This window comes from Drosophila pseudoobscura, chromosome X, assembly GCF_009870125.1.
Source record: "Drosophila pseudoobscura strain MV-25-SWS-2005 chromosome X, UCI_Dpse_MV25, whole genome shotgun sequence".
NCBI lineage: Eukaryota > Metazoa > Arthropoda > Insecta > Diptera > Drosophilidae > Drosophila > Drosophila pseudoobscura.
This window is the reverse complement of record NC_046683.1, coordinates 27586301-27606756: the sequence shown is the minus strand read 5'-3', so window position 1 is coordinate 27606756 and position 20456 is coordinate 27586301. Positions and strand designations below refer to the sequence as shown.

At 40.4% G+C, this 20456-nt stretch overlaps 1 protein-coding gene and 1 long non-coding RNA gene across 5 annotated transcripts in view; both read right to left on the bottom strand.

Annotated features, from left to right (window-relative positions):
• The window catches only part of vap (RAS p21 protein activator vap), a 117174-nt gene that overhangs the window by 16700 nt on the left and 80018 nt on the right, over positions 1 to 20456 (bottom strand). For all 4 annotated transcript variants that reach the window (XM_033384140.1, XM_033384141.1, XM_033384142.1 and 1 more), the window contains exons 5-7: positions 14501 to 14910; positions 13550 to 14399; positions 11938 to 12844 (exon numbers count right to left, since the gene is read on the bottom strand). In XM_033384140.1, the coding sequence (XP_033240031.1) occupies positions 11938 to 12844; positions 13550 to 14399; positions 14501 to 14910 (2167 nt within the window). The remainder of the gene's footprint in view (positions 1 to 11937; positions 12845 to 13549; positions 14400 to 14500; positions 14911 to 20456) is intronic.
• Positions 14957 to 18532, bottom strand: LOC117184928 (uncharacterized). Its single transcript, XR_004470399.1, has 2 exons — positions 18071 to 18532; positions 14957 to 15500 (listed from the first exon to the last, which is right to left on the bottom strand). It is a non-coding gene; the product is annotated as an uncharacterized lncRNA (long non-coding RNA).

Genomic DNA, 20456 nt, shown 5'->3' with positions numbered 1-20456 from the left:
GATACTGGCGGTATGTGCAATAAAACAAGCTCGGCTTAAGGCTAGGATAGTTTTCCTCCCTAAAGCAGATAAAGCCTCACACACAACCCCGAAAGACTTTAGACCAATCAGTTTATCGTCTTTCCTACTCAAACCCTTTGAGAGACGTATCAGGTTACAACTACGGACAACATGCAACATCTTGGTATTGTATAGTCTTTGCTAATAGGCACCCACGCTAACAGGCTGGGGGCCCCACATAATGATTTTTGCCGCAGCTGCAGAGACGAGGAAGTGGAGGAGACAGTGGAACACCTATTCTGATCCTGCCCAGCTCTCAGCAGAAGAAGGCTACAGCACTTGGGCTCAGCCTATCTACACGACATTTCGGAGGTGTCCAAACTGTATCCCACGAAGATAGCGAACTTTGTGAGAACATCTGGATGGGATAATTGCTGACCGCAAGTCTCACAACGCAGGAAGGGATGATCCTATGCGGTATCACAACGGGCCGAAACCGGCCTATGTGTGACGGGCTCTGAGCGAGCCCGGCAGCCGCCTCAACCTAACCTAACCTAACCTAAGGATAATTGTGCACCCAAAATAACCAAAACATCTGAAAACACTGTGCTAAATAAAATACACAATATACACATGACGAACAGTAGATTTGTGATTCTTAGTGACCCAAAAGTAGATGATGACAACGCTCAAAAACCTAAGGCTAAGCAATTTAAGCCTCCACCTATTTATGAGGTAAATTGTACTTAATTGGTTACAAAATTAACTAATAAAATTTTGCGAAAAAATTCTGTCACAGAATAGAATTTAATGACGAACATAGCTAGCAATGAGTGGCCAAATACCTCGGCCATGAAAAAAAGAGTTACTATACCTACCAACTTAAAAGTAGCAAGTGGTTATCAAAGAAATCGATCTCAAAGCTATCGAAGCTCAAAGCGATCGAAATCAAAGCTAAGGGCTTTGAAGTCAAAATGGCTATGAACATAATAAATATAAGGAAAAGTACACAACCAGTCTTCGAGGTAGAAATGACTCCTGCTATACTATCACTAGCTATACTATACTAGCCCATAGGTAAAAATTAAGTTCACCCAATCTACAAGCTCCAATATCTACTGCACCGTGGAATCACCTTTGAGAAACCACAGAAACGAAATGGACCCGTCGAATCCACGAATTGTCATTAATACAGTAATACGGACAAACTTATTGCACCCAACGGGCGGTTTAAGTTGTCTGCGGGGATGTACATCTCACTGAGACTAGCCCCGTAAATAACTAAAAAATGTATCATCTGTGGGGGAAACTGCCAACTATAGGGGTTACCCTATCTATAAAGAACTAAAAAATCGCCCAACCCAACACAAAACCGCATTTCAAAGCCTAGTCGTCCACCAAATCTTGCCGTATACCATAGACTACGACCCCAGCATCTTATTTTGCTAAGGCGTGAAGTTCAACTTCAACAGATCACTACAAGAATACAGTATCAGGCATCGCAACAGTGGCCAGAAATTAATGGCCAACGTATCGTTGCAAATCCATCCCAAATCCATGCTGGTAACTATTACAAATACAATGGTAGCAATAAAAAAACGACGCAGTAACTTATGCGCAATCAAAATCTCCTCCTGGAGCTCGTAATACATATTGGGAAATACATAATTGATTGCTGCCATATACACGACATAGAAAGCTCAGTTGAATCATTAGTGGCTGTAATGTCACTGGCTGCAAAACACTCCACTCCAATACTAACAGGTAATAAAATTCAGAACAGCAGTCGAGTTCTCAGGCATATTGAAGAGCTGCTGTGAGATAAGATAAGCCTTCTGCGAGAATGGCGAGAGAATCCTCCCTAAAATGATCTTTGCAACTTTGTTGCATACTTGATAAACTGGTGACAACTGGTCCACGCCGTTTTAGGATCTTGCTCACCACAGAATAATAGAGCTCACACTGCTGTGAAAACGACCCAATTGTAATTCTTCTTTACTCCTCACTTCCTTCACTTCCTTAAGTCCTCATAAATATAAATTTAAATTTTTGTTCCTTTGAAAATGCTATACAGCGACAACCTCAACTCCACGCCATATGAATATTCCAAAAGTACGGCAGTATTTGTCCGTTGGCTGAAGTTTTTTTTATTAATTCTTCGAAATTAAGTCTTCGAAAAAAACATGTTTTGTTATTTTTGGACTAGCTAAATGTATAATTTTAGATTTTTAAATCGAGTTTTAGTTGTGTTTTTAGATGCAGTTCGCAGATGAGATCGAAAGGAGGTCTCGGAAGTAGCAATTTTGGTTCGGTTTTTTATGTTATTGCCATAATTAAACCCATTCTTTATGAAATCACTCAAAAAACACCAAGTTTTAAATTTTCAAATATACGTTTTATAGAGAGATCTAACTGGATTGTGGATACCAAATTTGGTTACTCTAGCCTTAATAGTCTCTGAGATCTGTGGATGCCACAGATTTTCGTCCTTTATGTGGGCGGAAGGGGGTAGGACGAAGTTTTGAAATATATGTACTTGTGCAGGTTCGATATCATAGGTATGTGGATACAAAATTTGGTTGCTCTAGCTCTTATAGTCTCTTAGATCTATGCGCTAATTTTTTGCGCTAGGCAAAGCCGGTTATGATACGTGTGTAAAAGAGGGACAGGGCGAGAAAACTAGAAATTGTCTTCATTCTGGCTATAATAATTATACGATCTGGTTCAGATTGCACTCTAGAAGATATAGCCATCCTCTACGATTCTGCGTTTTCGGTTTTCTCATATCTTTTAAATTGTGGATGTCACAGATTTTCGCCCTTTGTGTGGGCGGAAGTGGGCGGGGCGATGTTTTGAAATACACTTGTAACAGTGGCATATCACAGAAGTCCGGCCATAAAATGTCGTTGCTCTATCTCTTATAGTCTTTGAGCACTAGGCGCTTATAGGCACGGACAGATGGACAGACAGACAGGGCTCAATCGACTAGCCTATTGATGCTGATCAAGAAGATATATACTTTATAGGGTCGGAAACGATTCCTTCTGGACGTTACACACATATATTTTCACCACAAATCAAATATACTCATATACTCATTTTGAGTATCGGGTATAATATAACATTTTTCAATGTGAATATCGTATTCAAGTGTCGCATTTTTTAAAAACGGAAATTTGAATTATTTCAATTAAATTGTTTTCCTTAATATACTTTGATAAATAGTACTATTATTTTTTTTAAATTTATTCTAAATTGAATATAGATTTGAGGAAAATTTAAATTCACCGTTTTCTTTGGTTTGTGCCGGATATTTAGTGACTGAAGTGTACATTTTAGTGTATCGTATTCAAGTGTCGGGCAGTGTATTTTAGATTCAGATTTTCGTACTTGTTAGTTTCCAAGCGAAAAGGTTCCATAAATAAAATACCGTAAAAAAAGAAATACAAAATTTAGCTCAACTCATTGAATTCAAGGGCAATGTTCAAACATTAACACATTAGTATACACGTTCACTTATGTAAACCCCGATTTCTAAAATTAATTTTGCAAATTACATACAATTTAAACCCACTAACACTCATTAAGAGCAAGATACATGTTTCAACGCGTTTTTTTTATTTTTGTTAGAGTCAATGTACAACCCCCCCGCTGATCTACAGTGAGCACTGTTTATTGTTTTAGAAACAACTTTTTTATGATTTTTCCACTAAGTCGCTTATAAATGCATTTTTCTGCAATGATAAATGACAATGTCATCGACTATGCCCTAAGACCTCTCCATGTTAATGTCAATAGTTCAGCGTATGGTGGGTATTTAGATTGGTTATCGAGGGCACGAGCTCTTAATAGGTTCTCATGGAAAGTTCTTTTATTTACGCACAATACATTTTTTTGAATGGGTCCTGATGCATGCGAAAGATGTTTTATGAAATGTTTCTTTCGGAAACTTGTAATTTAGAAGTATATTACGAGATTTTCCCGTAGTTGAAACAACCACCAGTTCAAGAGCGGTCTAAAATAACTGTGCCTAGCTAGACCTAAAAAACTAGTCGCCCGCGAATTCCGCCCCCACCTTAATGGAAGTGAGAATTTTATGTATAGGGAATACATTCTTATTGGAAAAAACGTTTAAAACGTACTTCTTGGAAGTAGTCAAGTCCGACTGCGAATATGCACGGGTGGACGCATATGTATGTAGGGATCCTTGGTGGGTTCCCTACAAGTGAGTAAGAATCCGCTCCAGAAACTCCATCAAATATAAGCCACACATCGTTGTATTGTCTTTATTTTAATAAATGGTTACAATAAGTTTCTTTTTCTTAACACGTTCTTCTCTGCACGTCTACTCGCTCCCGCAGTCGAACTCTTACTTACTATCGATATATCTTCCTCTACCCTTGACTATCCCTAGCGATAGATCGATACTCATTAAAGGGCTGCCAACCCTACATTCGTTGACCGATACAAATCATATCTTGATGCCTTTCTTCTGTTACGTCTTGAAGTCTACGTTGCGCTCGATGTCTTCTGCTTTTGATTTTGAGAAGCACGAAAGCAGCGCAATTATCGTTCGATTTCTCGTTCTTTTTGAGTGAATTGATTCCCAATTTTCCGATGTCTAACCGATTATATTGGATCGTCTTGATAGCAAAAATTTCAATAAAATACAAAAATTAATCAATTTTCGAACGATAAACACAACAAACACATCTGGTTAAACTATTTTATTTTTTGGTTTAGTTTGCAAAAGTTTGACGGCGCTGGAAGGCCTACTTTGAAAATATCGCGGGCGCATTTCCGATTTTATATATAACCATATATATAACTATCCTGTCCATTTCAATTCGTGCAGGACTTGTCAAGTTTTTATATGAGCATTTTCATATATGGAGATAAAACGAGGGGGAACGTTGCGACCGACAGTATGACTCTCCTCCGAGAGACGGCGCTAACATTAAACGACACAACAACACACTCTGTGTGCGAGAGAGACAGAAAATCAGTCACAACGTGTCGTCGGGCGCTGCGTAGCCACTGGTAATTGATTTGCTTCTTGTGGTTGTAATAATGATTCGATCTGACCCACATTGTGCGATTTTAATTTTCTCGAATCTTCAAAATTGGATAGATTTTCGTCATTTTTGTGGGCTGAAGAGGGCGTGGCGAAACTTTGAAATACACTTGTAACAGTGACATATCACAGAAGTCTGTCCTTACTCTAGCTCTTATAGTCTCTGAGTACTGGGCGCTCATAGGGACGGACAGACATGGCTCAATCGACTCGGCTATTGATAATGAAACGCTTCCTTCTGGACGTTACACACATACATTTTCACCACAAATCTAATATACCGAATTTACTCACTTTGAGTATCTGATATAAAAACATGTTGATTCCATGTTTTTCCGGCAAGTATAATTTTATCCAAAACTGTCGAAACTTTCTCCGTTGATATTTTCCTTCCAGCACCACAGTAAGAGTCGACAATCCCATAATAGAAACTTGCTTCCATACAAAATTTGAAAAATTTAACAGAATTAAGTAAACAAAAACCCTCCAGCTAAACCCTCCACGAGGGTGCTGGCTGGGCAATGGACACTGCATTATCCCGGGCAAGGGTAATGCACTGTCGCTTGCTCCGGGGTAATGCAGTGTCTAGCTAAGGCAATGGACCAGCGTCTTCCCCATCTAAAGTCGGGGGAACTGAACCAGGACCATGGCTAGAGGTGGCGCCCAGGCATAAAACGCTAGGGGGTTAGGTTATGTTAGGTCAAGGCGGTAGCCGGGAAGGGGAGATAAAGCAACCCCCGCCCCCCAAGCTCACTTGGACCTATAAGAGGTCCATTGTGTTGCCGCATGGGCATGTGCCCCTTCTCGTTGCCTAAAACCGTGAGAGCAGACTACTGCAGGTTAAGGGCAGTCCCATCCGGAGCCTTGGACAAGGCTTGAATTTGGACAAGGTCCCTGGATTGGTTTCGGACAGGTCCGAAATGTCCGTGAGGAAAGCGGCTCCGAGAATACGAAGACGACGATTTCCAAGGGCCGGGCAGTGGCAGAACAAGTGGGGGACCGATTCCTCCTCTTCCTCGTCGCGACAACTTCTGCAGAAGTCGTTATGAGGGATTGACAGTCTAGAGGCATGAGTGCCGATCTGCCAGTGTCCCGTAATGGCTCGATTAACTGCAGAGCACTGTGCTCTGCTGAGTCTATACAGCGCTGCTGAGCGTTTCTTGGATCGATATGGCCGTATAAATCTTGAATCTCCTATTGGCATTTTTCTCAAACAATGCGTGCGTGAGGAGCCTGCACGTAGCCAAATGCATCGCTACTTGCTCACTCTCCAAAAGGAAAGGAATCGTAGCACCTTGCCTGGCTAGCTCGTCAGCGGCGTCGTTCCCATCGATGTCCCTGTGGCCGGGGACCCATATAAGGAAGAGATCTAACTACTCTGCGATCTCGTGCAGAGCCATGCGGCAGTCATTTACAGTCGCTGAATTCGACGATATTGAGCCTAGAGTTTTAATAGCTTCGTGGCTGTTCGAGAAGACGCACACTAAATGAGTGTCTAGAAGTAGTTTGGAGACGATAGAAATGGCCTCCTTGATGGCTTCAACCTCCGCTTGGAACACACTACAGTAATCCGGGAGCCTGAAGTTATGACTGATGTTCAGCTCGCTGCAGTTGACTCCGCCTCCCACGCGGCCGTCTAACTTTGAGCCATCAGCGTAGAAGTGAACCCCATTGGCAGGTCCTGGTTCGCCCATCTCCCAGTTCTCCCTAGGTGGGATTGATATCTGGAAGGGCGTCGAGAGGTGATCACTACGAATACAGTAATCTGTCCTCTCTGGTAATTGCGGGAGTCTCATCACGTTTCCCGAGTGCCCAACCACGGACGCTTTCCACAGTTTGGCTTCTCTTCTTCCCATGAGATCTACAGGGAGGAGGTTCAGCACGGTATCCAGGGCTTCCCCTGGAGTAGTGCGTAGCCCGCCAGTTATGCAATGCCATGCGTTGAACTCTACTGAGTTTGTTAAGACAATTTCTTTTGTCTAGGGCTGGCCACCATACTATCACTCCATAGATCATAATTGGTCGTATTTCCCTCCCACAGAGCTTCCAGTTTGGGCACCTAGACACCCAATAAGAGTGCTGCAGCTCAACCTTCATAAGAGCAAAATAGCGTCGGTGGAGCAAGGGGCCGCTGACATAGCTGACATAGTCCAGGGGGCGTGGATTGCGTCAGGCAACTCCGTGGCCTGGCAACCTTCTCTACTCAACATCGGTAAGCAGGGACAGAACCGCCGTACTCGTACGGAAGAGAATCCATGCTCATCTTATGTCTCATTACAGCACGGACGACCTGACGGTAGTGATGCTGGAGAGCGAGGAAAAGCGCCTTATAGCAGCTTCCTGCTACATGGCACACGACAGGCCCGCAACACCGAAAGAATTTAGGAGTCTGATGACAGAAGCCGGCTGCAAAAATCTCCAACTCCTCATTGGCGCAGACGCCAACGCCCATCACAGTGTGTGGGGCAGCAACGACATCAATGATGGAAGTGAGTCACTCCCATACACTAACTTAGACGTAGCAAACGTGGGGAATTAACACACCTTCGTAGGTCCCACCTCGTCAAACGTGCTATACCTAACTCTCGTCACGGGAAAGAGTACTTTGGTATCTGGCTAGAGAGTCCTCGAAAGACCATCCTTCGCAGACCATAAGTACATTAAGTTCAAGTGCGAATTCGAAAACTCTTCGAAGATAACATAGAACATTCTATAGAAACCTTCGGAATACAAACTGGATCAAGTTTCAAAAGACAGTTACGTCGAAGCTCGCGAATCTGGGCTCAGTGAAATCTGCGGAGGATATAGATAAGTCCATAGAGACCCTATCCAAGGGGTTACTGGATGCCACTAGGCTCCGGAAGCTGCTCTCAAAGCAGCCCACAATACAGAGTCAATTAAAGCTACTTGACGGAAAGTGAATAGATGGCAGTAAAGAAGCTATAAGAGCACTAATGGAGGCGGATTTACCTGGATACACTGAGGTCACCGACCCCAAGGAGCATCAGGACCTGTCAACAGCACCCCCCCACAGGTCTGTTAACCACTAATAGAATCCACTGGGCCATAGACTCCTTCGCGGCCATAAAAGCACCAGGACTGGACGGGATATTCCCAGCCATGATGCAGTTGACCAAAGAGGTTATCACCCCATGGCTCTACGCAATATACTCAGCATGCCTAAGTACGGGCAATATCCCTGTCCAATGGAGAACCTCGAGAGTCGTCTTCCTCCCAAAGGCAGGAAAGTGCAGGCACGTGAGTCCCAAGGATTACAGACCGATAGCCTTACCTCCTTTATCCTAAAAACACTAGAAAAGCTGTTGGATTTACACATCAGAAATGATGCCTACACCAAAGAGAAATCGGTGGAGTCAACACTACACTCGTTATTGTTGTGCCAACACTTAAATCTGGCAATGTATAACTCGTACGTGTAAGTGACCGATTAATGTATCAATAAATGTGAGGAGGGAATATACATATTATGTACATACAAACATATATGTGCATGTAAATTATTTAAAGCCAGTCTCCGTTTTTCACTTTCACAAAATTTTTACTTTTGAAATCATATAAAGTGGGGCTCCCGTTTTCACATTTCAAAACCAAAACATTTTCGTTGACGAAATGAAAAGTAAACGGCTTTTTATACAACGAAACGAACCTTAATTGCAATTGCAAAATTATTATATGGTGGTCTTTGGCAACTGCCCACGGGTAGCAGTGGCGAGATATCGCGTTATGGAAGCCAATTGCGTAGAGGGAGATAACTTCCTGGTAACACCCAATTGGAGTTGAGCTTTCTCCAAAATGATTTTGAAAGTTTGTTTGTCGATCCGAAATGACTTCACAAATCTGAAATATTGACTAGCAATTTAATTTTCAATTTTGTTAAATTCATGTTAAATACACGTCGGGTCACCAAATTGTATAATGGTTTTAGACCCCAATTGTCCGAATAATTATTCCGATTATATAAAAACAAGGCGCGCAAATAAAATTACGATATTTTGCTGAATGCGTAATATCCAAAATACAAGTAAAGCTTGCTTGCCCTTCCCATCCGATTGCTAATCGCTAAGTATCGATAAGATTAAAAATATCTCAAAAAGAGTTTTTAAAGTGGCGAGGTGCGGCACTACTATTTCAATGAACACAGCTGTACATACATATTTTGTAAGGGCTGTAAGGGTTTTCGGTAGGACATACACAAAATCGCCCGATCTTCGGTCTCTATTAGGCGATCACTAGAGAGAAGGCAAACTGTGGAAGAAGGAAAAACAGAGATATAGAGATACAGCAGCAGCCAAAAAAAAACGAGCGAAAACGTTGTGATCCCCAACAAGGGCCGTGGCTCTAAACGTCGGAATTGGTATCGAAGCCGGAATGACTGCCGCATTCTCTCGCTGCTCGTAAAAGGGATGATTTGACTTGTTGGTTAAAGCGGGGAGCAATTTTGCTTGCACTTATCATGAGAGATGGAGAAAACATAAAGAGAAACAGAAGAAACAGTACAGCTATTTATATTCCATTGTTAATTCTGACACTTCGTTTGTCCCTTTATCACCTATTTTATCTATTTCCATTTTTCCGCTACTGTTATTACTGTTATTACGCTCATCTATCTCTCTCTCTGCTCAGACCAACACCAGCCGTTATATCTGGTTCCCTCCGCCAGAGAGCGCACACTGCATGAGGAAGAGTGTGAGTGCGAGTGAGGATAGGGAGAGTAAGCGCGTGGAAGGGGCCTATCTTCAAAATTGTGGATGGCAGACTTTCGCTTTTTGTGGGGGTGGTCGAGGGCGGGGAAAATTTTTTTAACCAACTTGATTCTGCGTGATATCACAGGAGTCAAATAGTTTTTGAGAACTAGGCGTCAAACAAGACGGACGGACGGACAGACACAGACATCGTCTGTTACACACTTCCACATCCCCCACAAAACTAATACACTACTGGGCAAAAAAATAAGTACATCGGTGTCGTGCTAGTTTGTTATGGAATGGAATAGCTCGAATTTTTGTAAATGTATGGATGCCAATTGTTTATATTTGGAAAGGTTACAGTCTTGCCAAATATTTAAATCAAAAATCAACGTGGGGAACCATCTTAATAAGATTCTATGCATACATTTTTGCTGAATGGTAATTTTTGGTCTGGCCAAAATAATAAGTACACTGTTGTTATTTAAACATTTTAAAGGATTAGATAAGGATTTGGTCAAAGGATTGTTGGTTTTAATTGAGTTCTTTCATATTTAAGTACATGAGAGTAAACAAAAATTCTTTAGATAGGCCGTACTCCTGAAGAAAAGAAGTTTTCCATAAGTGTTCAAAAAGAAAGGAAAATTCTCCGGGAAATTGCGAAAAGTCTTGGACGCTCGGTATTTTTTGTTCAGAATGCTTTAATAGTGCATAAAGTGCTTATTGAAAATCGAGGATGGAAGAAGAAATCTTTACAAACAACGGACACCCGCATCATCAGTCTTGCAAAAAAGGATCAGTTTATGTCTTCCAAGGCCATATACGCTTAAATTGGCAAAGAAAAATCAGGTCTGATGGTTTGTCGGAGACTTTAATATACAGACCTAACAGGACGTATAGTCCGAAATGTTCCCTTACTCCGAGTACAAATTTTTAAGATGAGGCAAAATGTCGTTGAAAATCATTGGGCATGGTCTGGGTCTTAAAAGAGGAGGCCGATGTATATGTATCAAGGGCTATTTTTCTTGGCATGGCGTTGAGCCGGTACATCGCATAGCTGATCATGTGATCCAATTCGGGTATAAAAACGTATTGACAGACATTATACAACCTTATGCTGAGGAAAACATGCCCTTGAGATGGGTCTTTCTACCGGAAAATTACAGAAAGCACACCTCAAAGGTGGTGAAGGCATGGTTTACGGGAAAAAAATGTAAACGTTATGGCTTGGCTAAGTCAGTCTCCTTATTTAAACCCATTTGAAATAGTTTTCGAAAAGAAAAAGAATTTTGGAGAATTTGTGCAAAAAACGTGGTATGAGATTCCAGTGGAGACTTGCCGCAAACTTATTGCTAGTATGCCAAGAAGAATGTCCAAAGTCATCCAAAATAAGTGTTGCTATATAGAATACTAGTAAAAGATTATAAATTATAAGAAAATTTTATAATATATTATATATATATATATAATATTTATATTATATAAGTGGACAAATTTTGATACGCTTTTAGTTTTTCGCTGTGGAGAATTGCTGTACTTATTATTTTGGCCCTTGTTTATGTTTTTAAGGTTTAATCGGTCATAAAATATATGTATATTTGAAATGAAAAAAACTTATGATAAACATTTTTAGACACTATTGTAGGTTAGAAAACTAAAATTATATTTAATTTGTTAATTATGTTTTTTAGAAAAGTCTTATAGGACGTGAAAGAAAGCTCATAAGCGTGTACTTATTATTTTGGCCAGTAGTGTATATCCCTAAGCTCTTGGAGTACTGGGTATGAAAACGAAGTAGAAAACGCCACGAAACAAGAAGAGTAGGGCCTATTTATCACAATTTTTCGACAATTGAAGGTAAATAATATTATTTTAAATAATCAAGAGAAAAAGAGTGGAATCTAATATAATATGTATAAAATAACAATGCATTCATACACATATGTATGTACACGTAAATGTAACAATATAATATAATATTAATATATAATATAAAATTCTTAATAAGCGCATTAAATTAATATTTAGTGGTGAATTCAGTCTATATATATGGTTAAATGCAGTCGAAGGTCCCCCCACCCCTTGACTTTTATGGGTGAAGCGTACTGAAGGCAGGGTACTGATTCGCAATGCAATGTTGCAATCTTTTGAACATACCTTACCACCAAATTCAATCAGATTAGCTAGATTTTGCAGACACTTTGCGACCATTATGAGAGAACGAGTTGCTGCGGTTTGCGGTGTTTCACTAACGAGACCAAACTGCCGCGGATTCAGCAATGCGGGGCACAGTAGGCGAAGAAAAATAAAACCAGAGACGACGCGGGTGCGCACCAATCGCTCCGACGGCCACTTAGCCATTACAGACTTCTGCAGACAGTTGCAAATATAGCGCACATTGCGAGGACAAGCGTCTGGCGATGTAAATATCGATTGTGTAACAAGATCAAGGATTTGCAAGAGAAATTCAGCATTCGTACAAGCGTCATCATTGACGTCCATCTTTGTCGGATTGAGCTCTGCGGACTGCTTACTTTCCAGAATTTTCTGTACCGTTTCACTTACTGCGGATTGCAGAAACCCGCTACATTCTGTTCTCATATATAGGTCCATCAACGTGGTGGCCAGAGATGCACCACGAAAAAGCGTTGTCGTCTCGTTCTCTCGTGCAACCTCCGCCTGACATAACGTACGGATCAACTCCGTTTCACGCTTCTCGTGCCGAAACACTCGCAGCAGCGATGTGGCCAACGGGACTCGATCGTTGTGACAGAGTTCGGCTAGAGCCTTCACTGCATATAACTCTGGCTCAATAAGCAATTGCTGTAGTGGACTGTACTCCTCGCAAGGCATTATAAGATCATCAAGATATCGCATGCGGAGCCGTAACGAGCCCCACTCACCCATTGGCGTCATGCCAGTGAGCTGATACCAGCCTTCTGTCTCTTGGCCATTCTTGAGGGCAGACAGATCGATAGTCATCTCCGCCACTTCCGAATCCTTGCCGCGTTTGCCGCGTGACACCAACGTTATTGTTAGGGAAACTACATCTGGAGGCACGTCACTGAAAATGTATTGTTAGTGGGGGATGATAATTCTAATTTGATTTTTCATAATTCATTCATATATCTATTTGATCCAGGGACCGAAATCATTATAAGTTATATTTTCAAAACAACACAATCAACTCTTTGTTTAAAAAAGATTTTCTTTAGTGATAATCATTATTTTTTAGCATAGCTCGCAAATAACTGTTGACCGTTTCTCGTTGTCAGCAAATAAGCTTTTACTCAAAGTTTGAGAAAAGGCAGCAACAGTTTGCATCGGCTCTTTAATGAGCTCATTCGAGGTCGGCGAGCAATCATTTTTTTTGTTCTGTTTCACTCTGATTGATCCCCGATCGGTTAATTGAGTGAAATGTAGCATAAAGTTTTTGCGTTTGTTAAAGACAATATGATCTTAAGAATGGTATATAAAAGCAACAAAAAACTATTTGCAAATAAATTTGTCTTGTTCTTAACAAAAACAAAAATAGATTTTTTTTCTAAATAAGCCAAATTAAGCCAAGTCCACTCAAAGCGCTCAACAAAAAAACGAAGTCTCTTGCTCGGAGCAAGAGCGACTGCGTAAAGAAAAAAACGGTCAACTGTTATTTGAAAGCTAGTTATATTTTAAATACTTATCCATAAAATGATTTTTTGGGTTAAAAAAATAAAAATCTTTCATGATTTACGGTCCCTGATTTGGTCAATTCATTTTTGAGACTCACTCTAGCACGAATTCCTCTTCCCAAACTGGTTCGGGAGCGATCTTGACACGAGTTTTGCCAACTTTCACCTGATTAAGTGAGATACTACAATATGGATGTGGCACTAGTTTGAATGGAAGGCGATGTGCCTCCAGGACGTGAAGATTGAGACAACGTAGCTCGCGGAGACGTGACACCTTCTTTTGAGCACGACTTAGCTGTGAGTCGCATTGCGCCTTGAGAGCATTTATCCATTCCACATAGCTCTCCTGACTGGGAGCGCATAGATACGTTACCGTGGCTAGACAGGGTAGAGCTCTCTCTACAATTTGAAAACAATAGGGGCGCTCCCAGAGTGAATCATGACATTGATAAAGGTATGCGCACGACAGGTCAATGAGGCCTTTGGGTTTTGTTTTTTTGGGATTGTCATAAAAACACAGCTGAGTCTCACAGCCATCGTTGATCAAAGCGAAGTATAATTGTTTCCATTTGGTCGACTTGTCAGATTTCTTGTTTAAATGACCATGATGTTTGATACCCTTAATTTTTTTGAGGCCTATTTGGTCACGACACTCGCGTAATGTCGCATAGATTTTCTCCGCAGCTTTTTCCACGACATATTGCTTATTAAACTCTGTCTGTGCACCATTTACAACAGGATGATTGAGCGAGTGGCCCTCTACAATTTGCTCCTTGCGATAGCGATTAATAACCGCGTCAAGGCATTCAAATGTACGCCCGCCCATTAAATACCGCACTCCTTTTTTCTCAATACGAAACCGCTGGATCTGGTTGTTGATGTGGAAAAAAAGTGAGTAGTCCCCTGGCGAATTGTCGCTGGGTCGAACCAAAAAACTTCCGGGACCAGCTAAATAGTCAAATACAAAAGGTTTTAGAATAAATACATTATCAACATTTTTTTCATTAAGTTTTCTGAATGATAATTTGAAAACTAAGATGGATAAATACCCTTGACTAACACGTCGACAGCTTCATTCTTTGTACAATTTGGATGAAACCATGGAAATACAGTGTTTGGATCGATAGATACATCCAAATCGTCAACCAGTTCTCGAAAAATCATCCCCTGCTCTCCTGTACGATGAGCAGTCACCCACAACCAGCCGTCGCCCATATCGTTGTGAACAAAGAAAATGTCGCCTTTTTGGAAGCTAAGCTCGTCGGTCTCGGGCATTTTCGTATATGGTAGGATCGCTACTACACGCTTCTTATCATTGACTGGCTCCGGCGGTGGTACAGGTATGACTAATCGTTCGCGCTTCAGTAAGTCGCTGCATGATGTGTAGTATCCAACAAGATCACTCAGAGAAATGAACTGCCGCCCACCAATGTAAAAGTCACCGCATACGGCTGTGATCCTAAAGATAATAGAGGTTATGTAATATTGATAAAAATGCAGCCATATGTAGATATAATTGTTTTTTATTGGCATTATAAGCGAACATTATAAGTAACATTTTCAAAAGTACTTCCGATTTGTAGGATCTTGTTCATTTTGGTGCACTACCTGAATGTAAAATCGTTCGAAACGCTTTGTAAACGTCCAATATATTTTAGGGAATTCTAGTTGTGTTTGTACAGTAACCAAGTGCATCTTTTGAGACCTTGACAAACGTCACTTGTACACCATTACAAATGAAAATTTTCCTTAAAATATGATGTACGAAGAACTTGCTGTTTTTCATTATTTATTATTAAAAAGTATTGAAATTTTATATTTTTTGGTTAAAATAGTGAATAAAAGTTCATACGTAAAAAATAATTGTAGACGAAGTTGAGTTTGTATGTATATTACACTGGGTACGTTTTATAGGCTTATTTCGTTAAAATATTTACTAAATTTAGAGTTCTCTTACCATAGAGAAGAGATTAAATTGTACTTAGATAAGTAAAGTTGCGGTAAAAATTACAACGAGAGACAACAGAGCACGAATTAACCGCATTTGGGCTAAAAAAGAGCGAAAAACAGCATAAGTTGTTTCCAATAATCTATATTTTATTAATTACGAAAGTTTGTCGTGTGAGTGACAGCAAGTGCAATCCCTTCTAAAATTTTTCAATTAAAATTTAGATGGATCAACAAGATATTTATAAAAAAAAATTAAAAGCAAATGCGGTACATGGACAAAATAAAAAAAACCCAACAACAACTGATGGATTATAGAGCAAAACAAAGAGAATTGTACCGAAAGTACAGAATAAAGTTGCGAGAGTTAATATAAAGTTAAAAGTTAAAAAGAAAGAGAGAATATGATAGATACAAAAATAAAAAATAGCGCGCACCGCTTGTTTTCAAATATGTTATATTAATTAATTATGTATATATATGTTAAGCAAAAAGGAATTTAAAAAAAATTAATTTCTTTTCTTCTGTAAAATCGAGTATTTTGTAGTCGTTTGCAGCTCATGGATACCTCTTTTTTATTTCTTCTTCTTACCTTAAATATTAACGTAATGACTATATACACTACTGGACAAAAAAAAATAAGAACATCGGTGTCGTGCTTGTTTCTTATGGAATGGAATAGCTCGAATGTTTGTAAATGTATGGATGCCAATTGTTTATGTTTGGAAAGGTTACAGTCTTGCCAAATATTTAAATCAAAAATTAAAGTGGGGAACCATCTTAATAAAAATTCTATGCATACATTTTTGCTGAATGGGCATTTTAAAGGATTTGGTCAAAGGATTGTTGGTTTCTATTGAGTTCTTTCATATTTAAGTACATGAGAGTTAAAAAAATTCTTTAGATAGGCCGTACTCCTGAAGAAAACAAGTTTTCCATAAGTCTTCAAAAAGAAATGAAAATTCTCCGAGAAATTGCGAAAAGTCTTGGACGCTCGGTATTTTTTGTTCAGAATGCTTTAATAGTGCTTAAAGTGCTTATTGAAAATCGAGGATGGAAGAATAAATCTTTACAAACAACGGACACCCGCATCATCAGTCTTGCAAAAAGGATCAGTTCATGTCTTCCAAGGCCATATACGCTTAAATTGGCAAAGAATCATCAGGTCTGATGATGGTTCGTCGGAGACTTCAATAAAGAGACCTAACAGGACGTATAGTCCGAAAGTTCCCATACTCCGAGTACAAATTTTTAAGATGAGGCAAAAAGTCGTTGAAAATCATTTGGCATGGTCTGGGTCAGATGGGTCTTAAAAGTGGAATAAATATTTTTGATAATTACTCCAGGAGATGTATACAACGACCCAAAAGGCAAAGAATTCGACTTCCGGTACACAAAGAAAATGGTTAAGAACGGAGGCCGATGTATATGTATCAAGGGCTATTTTTCTTGGCATGGCGTTGAGCCGGTACATCGCATAGCTGATCATGTGATCCAATTCGGGTATAAAAACGTATTGACAGACATTATACAACCTTATGCTGAGGAAAACATGCCCTTGAGATGGGTCTTTCTACCGGAAAATTACAGAAAGCACACCTCAAAGGTGGTGAAGGCATGGTTTACGGGAAAAAATGTAAACGTTATGGCTTGGCTAAGTCAGTCTCCTTATTTAAACCCATTTGAAAACTTTTGGGCTGACTTGAAACGTCGAATTGGTAAAAATAGTTTTCGAAAAGAAAAAGAATTTTGGAGAATTTGTGCAAAAAACGTGGTATGAGATTCCAGTGGAGACTTGCCGCAAACTTATTGCTAGTATGCCAAGAAGAATGGCCAAAGTCATCCAAAATAAGTGTTGCTATATAGAATACTAGTAAAAGAAAAAAGTGGACAAATTTTGATACGCTTTTAGTTTTTCGCTGTGGAGAATTGCTGTACTAATTATTTTGGCCCTTGTTTATGTTTTTAAGGTTTAATCGGTCATAAAATATATGTATATTTGAAATGAAAAAAGCTTATGATAAACATTTTTATACTCTATTGTAGGTTAGAAAACTAAAATTATATTTAATTTGTTAATTATGTTTTTTAGAAAAGTTTTATAGGACGTGAAAGAAAGCTCATAAGCGTGTACTTATTATTTTGGCCAGTAGTGTACATATATGTGTATAATTGCACACAAAGCTGCATTGGAAAAAATTTCGCGTGAGTGACCTAGAAGAATCCTTCGCAAGAAAAGACAGGCCAAATTTTAAAAAAGTCATAAGTCTAATAATAAGGGTGCATATTTTTTTTAATTATATCAAAAATATTTGAAGCTCAAAATTCGCACTGCCGATTATTAGCATTTATGTCTAAAGTCATGTCTATTTGAAGTCGCATGAGTGACTTTTATGGCTTTGTGGCTTTTATCTCAAAAGATAAACACTGGAGGCTCTCAATTTTGTTTATCACTGATAATACTCTCAAAATACTACAAAAAATTATTAGTGGTGAAGTGAAAAAAATTTAATTTTGTTTGATTTATGTAACATTTAAAATTTTATTTTGCTTCCGACAGAGTGAACGCAAAAATGCCCATATATCAGAAAAAAAATGAAAATGTAATATTTTGTATTATTAATTAATATTATTAATGGGCATTAATATACCCAAACTGGAAAGATGCTTACTGAGAAATGTGAGCATGTTTAACTGAGCACATCCGATCGAAAGTTGAAGCAACCATTTATAAGGCTGCTTCAACGAGGTGTCGTTATTCTGAAATAAACTGTAACAGTGACATATCACAGAAGTCTGGATACAAAATGTCGTTGCCCTAGTTCTTATAGTCTTTGAGCACTAGTAGCTGATAGGGACGGGCAGACGGACAGACAGACATGGCTCAATTGACTCGGCTATTGATGCTGATCAAGAATATATATGCTTTATAGAGTCAGAAATGTTCAATGTTCATTTTCTTTATATATAAGATACAAAATGTAAAAAAAAAGTAAGAAGAGTAAACCCGATTTTATTTAAAAAAAGGAGTGTACCAATATGAATTTCGACCAGGTAGTAGCGAGAGTTTAAAATCCCTGTTAAGCTATTAAGCGTTTTTAATAACTGTTGCAATTTGAAATTAATGAAAGTCGAGAGGCTCTTCATAATTCACAATTTATTTGCATATGTAAACCAACTTATCGCGTATGTACATATGGGGATGATTGGGCGAACGATTGATGCGAGGATGTTAATCTAATAGCTGCGACGATTAGCTCAAGACTGCCCATGCAAGGGCTGACGGGCCAAATTGCCGGGCCTTATGCAGCAAGCTTAGACGCGAGCGAGAGCGTATGATAGCCCGAGAGCGTTAGAGCTGCTCGGGGACACTGTTAAGCCGAGTCCGAGAGATTGCGACATAAGGAGACGAAAGAATTCCGCTGCAAATGATCTTTGCAGTGGGGGCTTTGGAAACGACAACACCAAAATGCATTTCCTTTGGGCCGCACCACTGGCAATAATTTAAAATATTTAAGCTGCTTGACCCGACATACTCCCCCCGTTGGAAGCCTGACTTTCAACAGCATCTTTAAGGGGCAGCAGGCACAGCTTGTTGACGGCGCGCTTTGTGATTCCAGATGACGTCTTCAGCACAGCAACTCGGGAAACGCCATCTCGTCCGGGCAAAAGCTCGACCACTCTCGCCAGTGGCCACTTCATGGGAGAAAGATTCTCATCCTTGACAAGAACCAAATCTGCGACAGCTAAACTAGGCTTCGCAGTGCGCCACTTTGAGCGCTGCTGCAGTGACGTTATGTACTCCTCCTTCCACCGGGACCAAAAGAGCTGCTGCAGGTACGAAACGCGCTGCCAGCCGTCCAGGCGATCGAAGTTTAGCTGCGTGACGTCAGCCTCAGCGAACGAAGCAGGAGGGCCACCATTCAAGAAATGCGCTGGAGTTAGAACATCTAGATCGGCAGGGCTCTCTGAAATCGAAACTAAAGGTCTGGAATTAATCACTGCCGTGATGAGGCACAACAGCGTCCGCAGCTCGTCAAATCCAAGAACCGAGTTGCCTATCGCACGGTAGAAGTGGTACTTGGCCGTCTTCACTGCAGCCTCCCATAGACCACCAAAATGAGGGGAGCGCGGAGGAATGAAATGCCAGTCTATAGCCTCGACCAAGCAAAAATCTAGCAGCGCCTTCTGATGGTCATCGCTGAGGACCAGGCGCTTTAATTCCATCAGTTCATTCTTAGCGCCGACAAAATTGGTTGCGTTGTCTGACCAAATCTGCCGCGGCTTTCGTCTGGGACATATGAAGCGCTTTAGTCCATGTAGAAAAGCAACTGTGGATAAGTCCTTTATAAGCTCCAGATGAACAGCCTTGGTAGCGAAACAAATGAAGACGCAGACGAAGCACTTGATTGGAGCCTTGTTGCGTGCCTCCGGTTTGTAGAAAAACGGCCCACAGAAGTTCACGCTCCTTTGGAAGATCCGCCATAATATGCTCCAATACCCTGGGCTTCAGTCGAAAGCATCTTACGCACTTGTTTACTGCCTTGTTTACCGTCTTCCTCTCCCCAATAGGCCAATATTGGGATCGAATTAGTCCAAGCAAAGCTCGAGGACCAGCGTGCAGATTCCGCTCATGAAAATGGGAGATTATTGCTAGAGTCAGTGAATGGCTGCTGGGCAAGATGATTGGATGACGGCCATCAAAATCCAACGAAGAGTTTTTCAGTCGACCATCTACCCTGAGAAGTCCAAACTGATCCATGAATGGCGATAACGATGCGAATGAGCTCGATGAGGAGACTGCTCCCTTTGCCCGCAGTGACTTCATGTCCTCCCATAGCTGAGTACGCTAAACTAGTCGTAGCAATACCTGGGTTCCATGTTCAATGTCTGAGACAGTGAGTCCGGGGCACCGAATTCGGTTGCACAACTTGTGAATGTATCCGAAAACGCGTTGCAAAGAAGCAAATGAATTCGCATACTTGGAATCAGCAATAATGTCCATCTAGGGCGATTTGACCAGAAGAGCCTTCCGACGAAGTTCAAGGGCTGGCTTAT